This window comes from Oryctolagus cuniculus, chromosome 5, assembly GCF_964237555.1.
Source record: "Oryctolagus cuniculus chromosome 5, mOryCun1.1, whole genome shotgun sequence".
NCBI lineage: Eukaryota > Metazoa > Chordata > Mammalia > Lagomorpha > Leporidae > Oryctolagus > Oryctolagus cuniculus.
Window position 1 is genome coordinate 108,043,057 of NC_091436.1, and position 12,404 is coordinate 108,055,460.

A 12,404-nucleotide genomic window follows, 5' to 3' on the forward strand; every position below is an offset into this window, starting at 1 on the left:
GGCCAGACCAATGCCAACAGCCAGGAGCTTCTTGCAGGTCTCCCACAAGGATGTAGATGCCCAAGGACTTGGACCATCTTCCAATGCTTTCCCAGGCACATTAGCAGGAAGCTGGATCAGAAGTGGAGCAGCTGGGCAGGAACTGTCACTCATATGGGGTACTGGCACTGCACATGGAGGTTTAACCTATGCCACAACATCTTTTAAAATTAATCCCTAGGCTCAATCTACTTTCTTGTATATTAAATATTTTACACCTAATGGGGGGATGCATAAAGGTAAATTCCTGATATCACAGTGTAGTTTGAATGTGTTATTCTCTGTTTTCTGATAGGTTATTTGCCATATAAAGTAAGTTGGGACACCACCTGTGGCACGTGGAGTAGAAGATTTTGGTTCCTATCTTCCCATCCTACCATATTGGGCATTTCCCAAGCACAGTGTCTGTGTCTGCCTCAACTACCTCCATCTCTCCACTTTAGGGCTTTTTTGAAAAGTGAAAGATCGGGCCGGCACCGCGACTCACTTGGCTAATCCTCCTCCTGCGGTGCCGGCACCCCGGGGTTCTAGTCCTGGTTGGGGTACCGGATTGTGTCCCAGTTGCTTCTCTTCCAGTCCAGCTCTCTGCTGTGGCCCAGGAGTACAGTGGAGGATGGCCCAGGTCCTTGGGCCCTGCACCTGCGTGGGAGACCAGGAGGGGACACATGGCTCCTGGCTTAGGATCAGAACAGCATGCCTGCCGCAGTGGTCATTTGTTGGGGGGGGGGGGGGAGGTGAACCAACAGAAGGAAGACCTTTTTCTCTGTCTCTCTCTCTCTCACTGTCTAACTCTGTCAAAAAAAAAAAAAAAAAAAAAGAAAAAGAAAAAAGAAAGAAAAGTGAAGGATCTTATTGCATACACAGGACCCCACTACAGTAATGTCCAGGAGTCTGGACATGTCAGTGCACTGCAGGCAAATCCAGACTCAGGCAGCTGTCAACAAACAATGCTCTGGCTCTCAACCATTCTGAGGACAATTGATTTGCCTCCTCCAGATATCCTCAGCAGGTCTTCACTGTGTGCATAGTGTTGTTTGGTAAATTGCTGTCAAGACTGAATGGCTTAAAACAACAAGCTCTTACTTGCTCATAGCTTCTGTGGGTCAGTAGTTAAGCCTGACTTATCTGGGTGGTGCAGGCCAAGGATATTTCATGAGGTTGCAGTTAAGATGCCAGCTGGGTTATAGTCATACAAAGACTTGCATGGAGCTGAATGATCTAAGCTCACCCAGGCAGCTGTTGATCAGAGGCTCCAGTTCTTCACCACTTGAGCTTTATAGTTTACTTGGATGTACGGATGACATGCAGCTAGCCTATCCAAGAGCTCCAGGAGAGAACATGGACAAATCATGATTTCTTCATATACTACTAGGTAGAAATGCATTATTAAGTACAGTCTATATTCAATGAGGAAATAACTTCCATGTTTTGAAAAGTGTAGATGAGGGGCCTGCATTGTGGCATAGTGGGTAAAGATGCCACTTGCCACACTGGTTTATGTCCCGGCTGTTCCTTTTCCAATCCAGCTCCCTTCTACTCGCCTAGGAAAACTGTGGAGGATGGCCCAAGTGCCTCCCCCTTCACCCATGTGGGAAACTGGAACAAGCTCCTGGATCTTGGCTTCAAATCGGCCCAGCTCTGGTCTTTGCAGCCTATGGGGAGTGAACCAGGAGATGGAAGATCATTCTCTGTCTCTGTCACTCTGCCTTTCTAATGATTTTTAAATAAATCTTAAAAAAAGTGTGGATGAATCTTGTACTGAGTCCTGGTTATCCAGTGGCAAACTCATAAATAATGCCCTTTCAATTGGCTTCTCTTTCCCATTTCATGCTTCCACTCCTTTACTTTTATTTATTTGGGTCACCTTCCCTCAAAAACAGCTTGCCTCCTTGTCTCAGTTTCTAAATAACTAGTAACCACACCAAAGGACTGAGCACTATAATATTTAAATCCTCCTAATATTGAAGCTTAAGTAATGTTTCAGTGTAGACTGATGTGACATGGTATCATCCATAAAAACAGGCCTCTTCCCAGTTTTGTTCCTTCATCGTCATTGATACAAGTTTATTTTTTTTTTTTTTTTTTTTTTTTTTTGACAGGCAGAGTGGACAGTGAGAGAGAGAGACAGAGAGAAAGGTCTTCCTTTGCCGTTGGTTCACCCTCCAATGGCCGCCGCGGCCGGCGCGCTGCGGCCGGCGCACCGCGCTGATCCGATGGCAGGAGCCAGGAGTCAGGTGCTTTTCCTGGTCTCCCATGGGGTGCAGGGCCCAAGCACCTGGGCCATCCTCCACTGCACTCCCTGGCCACAGCAGAGGGCTGGCCTGGAAGAGGGGCAACCGGGACAGAATCCGGCGCCCCGACCGGGACTAGAACCCGGTGTGCCGGCGCCGCTAGGCGGAGGATTAGCCTAGTGAGCCGCGGCGCCGGCCTGATACAAGTTTAGTTGATCTTACTTCCTTTTAATATAAATTATTTGACTTGCTCATATATTGTTTTAACACTATTTGGACAATATTCTGATTTGTAAAGTAGTCTCAGGAAACAAATTTGTTATAATAACTGCTTTTTGAGAATATTTTCCTCTTAATATGTGTGCATAATTAACAACAATAATAGTGGGATTACTCAGAATAAAAGTAAAACTGTAAAATTAGAAATGGCTTTTAAAATCTATAATTTAGGCAATACTAACAAAATTACCTATTTTACATTAAGAATCAATTAAGAATCCATTTAATGTAACTTAAGGCCATAATGAAATTGAATGCTACATTTGAAAATACATGTAATGATTTAGGTTCCAATCTATCACTATTTCTGCAAAAAGTTAACTAAATCATTTAAAAACACTAGTTCTTTTAAAGATGTAGAGGGTATAACAGTACAGCATATTCTGGATTTCTATGGGACAAATAGTCAATACCATTCCAGCCCTTGTCTCGACTTGAGGAAAAGTGGTTTCGTTTTTTTTTACTCATATCATTTGTTGAACTCTTTACCTAATGTGGGATTAATCTTATGAGTATAAAGTAAACTGAAAATAGGTCTTTGTAAAAGTTATGAGTAGGCATAGGAGAGAGGAAGGGGGTGAAAGCATGGGCAGGAGTGACCGTAAGATGGAAAGGATCACTGTGTTTCTAAATCTGTATAAGAAATGCAGGAAATTTGTATACTTTAAATATTTTTTTAAAAAGACTATTCCAATTAGATCAGTGGTTCTGCCTATTCAGTGAGGATATCTTGGACTTACCTACCTTGTGCTCTTAGATTTCCCGGACATCTCTGGTAGTTTCCAATATCAATTTACAGAGACAGTAAGAAAAAGAAAAAAATAAAGTCAGTGTTCTCAATCAATGGCCATTCACATGGTACATAAATATAAGAAAAAATGTTTGGATTCCAGTCACTTAGATCAGTTGTTACAACCTTTTCCATTCCAGTTCGAATATCTGATCTATCATCCAGGACAAAGAGACCTAGGCACACTGACAAGACAGATCTAACATGGTTTGTTTGTTTCATTTTGACCATGGTTATTTTGTATTTACATGAAAATAGCTCCCCAAATCCAAAACATGTTGATTTTTGACCAAGACACAGATAAATAAAAAAAGTTAGGTAAAAGCTATATCCAGAGTATATGAGTTCCCAATGGGGGGGAGGGGGGCTCCTAATTCATGACTAACAAACATCAGTTTTAGAGAAACAGTGTTTAATATTCAGTGGATTGTATACTTCATATTTACTTAATTGTATTCTACAAAAAAATGAATTGTATTCATGAGTTACTTTAATAAATGATGTCACAGAAAATAACTGAGTATTCTGAAATTATATGAAATATCATTTAAATATGACACTCTTTAAATATTCTTAACTTGAAAATTATTGGATTCAGCGAAGTTCCTATTAATGAATAAATACTCAGCATCCGAGCAGTTAGATTTAATGTTTTTAAACTCGATGATTTACAATTTGAAAAATTATGTTATAATGTCTTTTCCTCTTTGGCAATTATTAAATCACATTCTATTGAGTTATATTATCAAAGAGAAGCAAATGGCATATTAAAGATTGCAAATGCAGTTCTTTTAAAATTGTACAAACAGACATTTCAAAGGCAAATAGGAGTTTTGTGTGTATATATAAGTTGAATTACAACCCACTTAAATTGTTACCCTCCTTACTAAAAAGAAATTTTTTTTCTGAATAGAATTGATGGTATAGGGTGGTAATTAAGTTTCTTCTGATTGCTTCTTATTCTTTGTTACTCCAAATTTATGACACCAGATACTATTTTATTTATTATTCACAAACTTTTCCCATTATTTGTTTCATAATTTACCTTGAAAAATGAACCAAGTGGTAATTTTGGTGTGGTAGATTTTATAGAATTTCCTGCAGACAACAAATTTGATGGGAGACATGGATTATGCTTTATCTTTAAGGACAAGAAACAAATAAAGTAGCGGAAAAGGGACCTGAGCTGTGGTGCAGTAGGTTGAAGCCCTGGTCAGCAGCACTGTTATCCCATATGAGTGCTGGTTCAAGTCCTGGCTGCTCCACTTCTGATTCAACTCCCTGCTAATGCACCTGGGAAAGCAGCGGAGGATGGCCCAAGTCCCTTGCACCCACGTGGGAGACCTGGACGATGCTCCTGACTCCTGGCTTAGGCGTGGCACAGACACAGTGCTTGTGGCCATTTGGGGAATGAACCAGAGGATGGAAGGCTTCTCTCCTCTATTTCTACCTCTCTCTCTCTACCTCTCTCTATAACTCTTCCTTTCAAATAAATAAAATACATCTTTAAAAAAGAAAGAAAGACAATAATGGAAAAGAGATACTATGACATTGGTCTTAATCAATATGAAATAAAAGTAGCCATATCAAGTAAATAGTTGAGTGCTTAGCATAGCTGTTGAGATGGCTGCATCCCATATCTGAGTGATTTTGTTCTAGTCCTGGCTCTGCCCCCAGTTCCAGCTTCTGCTAATGTATAACCCAGGGAGTCAATAGGTTATGTGTCAAGTTGAGTCTCTGCCACCCATGTGGAAGATTATGTTTCTGGTCCCCAACTTTGACCTGGTCCAGACCAGGCTGTTGTAGGTATTTGGGGATTGAGACAGCTGATGAGACAATTGTCTATCTGCCCCTCAAATAAAAAAATAATAATAATTGAACCAATATCAACAATATCAGTGTTGAGGACCTAGAGGAAGATTATATTCTAGGGTAGTATCATAGTTACTATAACCACATTACATGATTACATTTGCAACTTACCCGAAAATGTTGGTGAAGTTGTACTTTCAAATTTGAAATCCTGGATGTGAGGGCAATCTGGCTGAAACATCTGTCACCCCACTGATCGCCAGGGTTGATTCAGCTGATCTGGCTGGCTAGGCGAGTGTCCCCCTCCTCCCTCACCGCTCCATGTGTATCCCTCCCAAAGCTGTGCGCTCAGTCAAAGAGGATGACCTTCCCTTCTAGAGGAGGACCGGTCTTTGGTCAAGGGTATACGAGTAGCTGTGCTCCCCTGCTAGAACCTACAAACAAGCTCTCAAATTTGAAATCCTGTTGGGGCCCCTCCTACCACTTGCTAATAGCACCTCAAACTAAATATTTGTATCAAGATCCTAAATGAAAGAACAGTGTTTCATCTTCCTGAAGTTTAATTATTAGTTCTCATGAAAAGAAATTTACTTCCAGTGTTTTATTTTTTAATTACCAATGCTTCAGAATCAACAAGTTTTCTGTCTTCTCAGTATTATCAAGCAACTGGTGTTAAAAACCCAGTATGACAGTATTGTGATGTAATATTATCTTAGTAGTATTTTCTAATATGTATATGTTATTTATTTATGTTGTAAAAAACTTGGGCGTATTATTTCAATCCATCAGACCATGTATTAAGATGTTTATCAGTGGATAAATGTATGCACACCTACAACTGATATATAAAGAGCTCAATTTCTCCAGATGTTAGAGATTGTTACAGATCATGATATGAGTATTTTTTAAAGAATTTTGTCTTATAAACTGTTATGCTCTTTTATTGTATAAGAACTGAAAATCTTTTCAACACTGAAAAGAAGTAAAATTTAATATTGAAATTTTAAAGATAGGGATCCACATTATAGCGCAGCATCTGAACTACTGTTGTGATGCCAGCACAGCATATAAAAATATCAGTTCCTCATTCTAATCCAGCTTGCTGAAAATATGCTGGGGAAGGCAGCAGAAGAATGCTCAAGTACTTAGGCACCTACTACCAATGTGGCAGACGAGGAAGGGGTTTTGGCTCCTTTCTTTGGCCTGGCCAAGACTTGGCTATTGCGGCCACTGGTTAGTGAACCAGTGAATGGAAGATTTTGATCTCTTTATCTTTCTCTACCTCTAACTCTGCCTTGTTCATATATTTTTAGATATTAAAATTATGGCCTTTTGCAAATCACAAAGCATTTTTGCCTATATCCAAACTTGAATCAAGATGTGGAATTCACTCCCAAAAAATAAGGCTGATAAAGCATGAAGTACCCAATGTAATTCATTATGTGCATAAAAGAGTTGATAAAGAAATAAATATACTCATATCATCTCTTCAGAAGATGTATAACAAAAGCATGATTATTTTAATAGATGCACAAAATCATTTGACATACCTCAATGCCCACTCATAAGAATTGCCAAAAAAAACAAAACAAAACAAAACAAAAAACTACAAATAGAAGGGAACTTTCTTACCACAATAAAGGGCTAACATCATAGCTAACTTTCTCCTAAGGAATAAAAATAAGGCAAGCTATTACCTACTGAACTAATACAAGGAAAATAAATTGATGGTTTATAGATTAGATTGGAAGAAACAGAGCTGTCTTTATTCACAAAAAATGTAATAATTGTCTTTTGTAGAAAGCCCCAAGGAATCTAAAGGGTCTTTTGAAATCAAATTTAGAATGTGAACTTTAAAAATCCATAAAATTGATTACTCAAAAGATGCACAATAGTTTGATCAATTTCTTATCTAGTAGTGTGCTCTTTGGATAATTCAAAAATAGCTTAATAACTAGTACAAAATAACATGAGGTAGCCTTAAGTTATTACCTCAAATGCTTCGAGAGTGCCCCAATTTAAACATGACACATGTTAAATATGATGTGAGGTTTATAGAGAATATTTTCAAGAATATTCTAGACCTGCTTATCACTTGAGATGCCTAATGTCTAAAAGCTACACATTTCAAATAGTCTTTAGGATTTTTCAGCTGCAAACATCAGGAAATATGCATGTTTAACTGACCAGAAGAGCACTGTTAATTTTTTTTAATCCTTAAGTAAAAATATTTTGCTATTTATTAAATAAAATGATATATCTGAAACTGGTAAGGTGCTATAGTGAGGGAGCAGGATCTATAAAAGTCGGGCTGGCGCTGTGGTGCAGCAGCAGAAAGCCCTGTCCTGAAGCGCCAGAATCCCACATGGGCACTGGTTCTAGTCCCGGCTGCTCCTTTTCCAATCCAGCTCTCTGCTATGGCCTGGGATAGCAGTAGAAGATGGCCCAAGTCCTTGGACCCCTGCACCCAGTGGGAAACCCGGAAGAAGCTCCTGGCTCCTGGCTTCGGATCGGTGCAGCTCCGGCCACTGCGACCATCTGGGGAGTGAACCAGCGGATGGAAGATCTCTCTCTCTCTCTCTGTCTCTACCTCTCTCTGTAACTCTGTCTTTCAAATAAATAAAATAAATCTTTAAAAAAAAAAGGTCAATTGTCTTCTTATAATGAACCTTGGACCCTTGGGAAAACACAGAAAAAGAAAAGCCCACAAAATTACAATGGTGATCATATCAAATTGATCATTTATGAATAAATCTGTGAACACTGTATATAATATATGTGGAAAACTATAAAATACTGATAAAAGAAAACAAAGAAAATCTTACTAAATGGAGTGATATTCCTTATTCATGAATTAGAAAATGCAATTTTGTCAAGATGCCATTTCATCCCAAATTGATTCATTGTTTCAAAGTAATCCCACTCAATATCCCAGAAAATGTTTTGTGTACATATTTGGACAGGTAATTTCAAATATTTAGGTAGAGTCTTTCTTCTGAAAAAGGCAGAGCATAATTTCTCATGCCTTAAATATTGGATGTGTATACAACTTTCATCTAAAATGTACTCACAATCCAATGTGATGAGATGAGGTTTTCCTCTGTCTTCCTCCCCCAAACCCACAAAGACATGTATTTATGAAAATGCCATCTAACAAGCCTAAGACAAAGCACAGGAAGCAAAATACCTGGCCATTATTCCTCAAAGCAGTCAAGGTCATTAAAAATAAGGAAGTATGAGAAACCATAACCATCTAAGGAGCCAAAAGAAACATGACAACTAAATGTAATGTGATATTCTGAATAGGATTCTGAAGCAGAAGAAAAAAGGACATTGGGTAAAAACCAGGGAAATTGTAATAATATTTGTACTGCAGTTAATGATAATGTGTCTCTGTTGTGACATCAGTAGTGTCAAATGTATCATATTAATGAAAAATGTTAGTAACAAAGGAAACTGGCAATGGAATATATGGGAACTTCTGGATTACTCCTGTAACTTTCCTATAAATATAAAATTATTCCCAAATAAAAATTAATTGCTTTAAAAATACTGTAAGTTTTGTTGCCTTTCCTGCTTTGCCATGGAAATTAAAAACAATATTAATATTGGTGGTAAGTATGTGGACAAATGAGGATTTCATAGAATTCTGGTGAGCAGCTTGTGCATTTTTGAATAATCATTTATGGTACTAAAGGAAAGAAAATACATAGTTTGATTATGAACAAGATGGGCCCTGATTTTGTTCATTTTGTATGTAAGGGAACTCTTCCAGTGAAGGACAGGAAAGATGTCATGAGTTTGTTCTACAGAGGGGAGTGGATTCATGATCACAGTGGCAATTCCAAACTGATTTCCTCTTGATAATGCAAAACGAGTCCATTAATCCATACAGTTAAAAGAAGTTTTGGGGCCTATGGTGTGGTACAGTGGGTTAAAGCCCTGACCTCAAGCACTGGAATCCCATACGGGCACCAGTTCAAGACCCGGCTGCTCCACTTCTGATCCAGCTTTCTGCTACGGCCTGGGAAAGCAGTAGAAGATGGCCCAAGTCCTTGGGCCCCTGCACCCACATGGCAGACCCAGAAGAAAATCCTGGTTCCTGGCTTCGGATCCATGTAGCTCCTGTCATTGCAGCCATCTGGGGAGTAAACCAGCAGGTGGAAGACCTCTCTCTGTCTCTACCTCTCTGTAACTCTGTCTTTCAAATAAATAAAACAGATCTTAAAAAAAAAAAATTTGGTTATGGGTCAGGAATGACTCTTCATTGATAAGATTCATTGAGTAGCATAGTGGAATCAGTAACATGCTCAATCATTTCATATTCCTAATAACTTATTTGTGGCTACATAGAGCCAGCTATAATGAAACATAGGACTCAATTTTTATATCACTTAACCATGTATCTCTGTAAATGGCTATCCAAATAAGAGTGGCTAAATTTAGCAAGCCAAATGAGGCCAAATTTCCAAAATCACTTGTCACTGAAACTACTCCTTTTGAAGGTTCATGTGGAGAATATTATTTTTCTCTTCCAAATTCTCGAGGCATCTGAGTATGCCTTGGTTTGGGCGGCGTAAGGATATGTGTACCTTCATTATCACATAATTGGCCTTCTCGCTTCTTACAAGGATACTTCATTGGACTTAGGCCCCATCGAACTGATTCAGGATAAACTCATCTGAAGATCTGTTACTTAATGACATTTTTAAGGTTATATTACCCATTAAACCATGTTCAGAAGTTCTGAGTGTTAGGAATTGAATATATTTAGGGGTTACAATTAATCTTATTATATCACCCTAAAGCAGGTTCCCAACTGCAAATTGTTGGATCCCTGAAAACAAATTTTAATGAGGTCAAAGATGATATTGCTTACATATGTGACATACACATGTTCATTTTTCACTTTTTTTCCTTAGATGCCTTTCTGGATTTTCTGGTCAATTTTGTGAAATTAATATAGATGAATGTTCTTCATCACCATGTCTTCATGGTGCTAACTGTGAAGATCACATCAATGGATATATTTGCATATGTCAACAAGGTAATTATTGACAGAATACTGTTTTAGTATGCTGTATATATTATAGTGATATATATGTTTATACACCTGTATTGTATGTGTGTGTAACACAATTCTGACAATTAGCTCCACCAGTAGTGTTTACTAGCAATAAAGCTACATACAATAAGCACGCTTGGAAAATGTGGAATGAATGTTCTGTTATACTACAAAATAGTCACTTAGGCTATTAGCAGACTAATCTATTGCTTGGAGTATAATACCCTGTCACATAAAATTTATCTAAGCTTCAGGTTGTTGGTCTTATTTCAATTGTGCACAGAGACATTCCTTCATAAACATTAGCTCTTATTATTATTGGTATTATCACTTCTTCTATTAAATCTCAGCACAGAGATGAACAAGCTGAATAGTCTTATTCAAGATATGATTTCAGGGCCAGCGCCGTGTCTCACTTGCTTAATACTCTGAGTGCGGCATAAGCATCCCATATGGGCGCCAGATTCTAGTCCTGACTGTTCCTCTTCCAGTCCAGCTCTCTGCTGTGGCCTGGGAGTGCAGTGGAGGATGGCCCAAGTGCTTGGGTGCCTGCACCTGCATGGGAGACTGGGAGGAAGCACCTGGCTCCTGGATTCGGATCAGCATAGCTCCAGCCGTAGCAGCCATTTGGGGGGTGAACCAATGGGAGGACCTTTCTCTTGGTCTCTCTCTCTCTGTCTATCTGTCAAATAAATAAAAAAAGATATGATTGCTTCTATGTTATGAATATCTGTGTCTCTCTAAAATTCATAGATTGAAATCTAATCAGGAATACCATAGAGGCAGGAGGTGGGGCTATTGAAAGATGATCAGTGCAGAATCCTTATGCATGAGGTTAGGACCCTTGTGAAAGAGACTCCAGAGAAGTAGCTGGCCCTTCTACAACGTGAAGACACATTCAGAAGGTACCATCCAAGAACCAGGAAGCAGGTCCTTAGCAGATGTTGAATCTGCTAGCAACATTATCTTGGACTTCTCAGTCTCCAGAACTGGGAGAAGTAAATTTCTGTAATTTGTGAGCCACTGATCTATATTTTTGTTATGGCATCCTCAACTGACTTAAAAAACTGCTCCTTAATAATTGTTTTGGTTTTTTTTTTCTATATCTACTTTGGCCTTGTTATCTTTAGCTCTATAGACATATAATGAATTAGTGTTCATTCATCTGTTTTCTTTCCTTAATTCTCTAATTTTTCACACTTGTTGCTCTTTTCTGACATCTTTGGTCACTCATTTTCAGCATGTAGTTTCCTCTATGCAGAAGTGACATTGACTGTCAGAAGTTCCCAGAGCATAAATCCTCTCTTAGGACTATATGTGAGGAGTATTTCTGGTGACTTGAAAAAATACCATTACTTACAGACCCCAAAGAAGCCTTCAGATAGTTTTTGGATATTGTGTTTATTGGGTCCACTGAGAAAATAACAGCCAGGCAGCCATTGGGGTATTAGGAATTCTGTGATTTATGTGAAGCCATAGAAACTAGCGAATGCCAATGTTAGGTTTTATTTGATCACACAGAACATCTACAGACCTTAACACCCACATTCTGAAATAGCTACCTGTGCATAGAGCAATAATATTTATGAGCAAAATAAATAGAATAAAGAGTATAGCTTTCTGATGTAAGAAATGAATGCTCTTTCAAAAATCGTGCCTCTTCTAAGCGGAAACATCTTTATAGGGTTCTGAACATTTAAAACATTATGATGGCTACCACAGCAATGTAAATAATGCTCCAAAAATACTTAAGAAGCAAAACATCTTTATGTGTTTTTCTTATCAACATATATCTTATAATTGCTAGTTTCCTTTTTTTAATAGCTTACAATTGCTTGGTAAGCTTTGCAGTAGTAGGTTGAGATTCCACTTATTCTGGATTCAGTAGGAAGCAAGGAGCCATTTAAAGCCTTTGCAGTATTCAAATGCAGCCCCATGCCAAATGCTGCTCAGCAGCTCCATGGTGGAAAACACAAGACAGCAAAATTATACCTCTCTGTGATGTTAGGTGGTATTAAGAACTTGTTGGTACTTTTGATTTAAAACTTAAAAACTAATTAAAGCAGAAGCCAACTGAGCAACAAATGAAACAAATTCTTTGTTAATTTTTTTTCTTTCTATAACTATTTTATTTGTTGAATAGATGAGAGTTGGACAGAGAAATCTCCCATTTTCTGGTTTATTCCCT

The 12,404-nt window shown here is 38.4% G+C and overlaps 1 protein-coding gene across 1 annotated transcript in view; it reads left to right on the top strand.

Annotated features, from left to right (window-relative positions):
- The window catches only part of EYS (eyes shut homolog), a 1,404,981-nt gene that overhangs the window by 435,608 nt on the left and 956,969 nt on the right, over positions 1 to 12,404 (top strand). Inside the window, exon 12 of the mRNA XM_070074646.1 lies at positions 10,074 to 10,198. Within this exon, the coding sequence (XP_069930747.1) occupies positions 10,074 to 10,198 (125 nt within the window). The remainder of the gene's footprint in view (positions 1 to 10,073; positions 10,199 to 12,404) is intronic.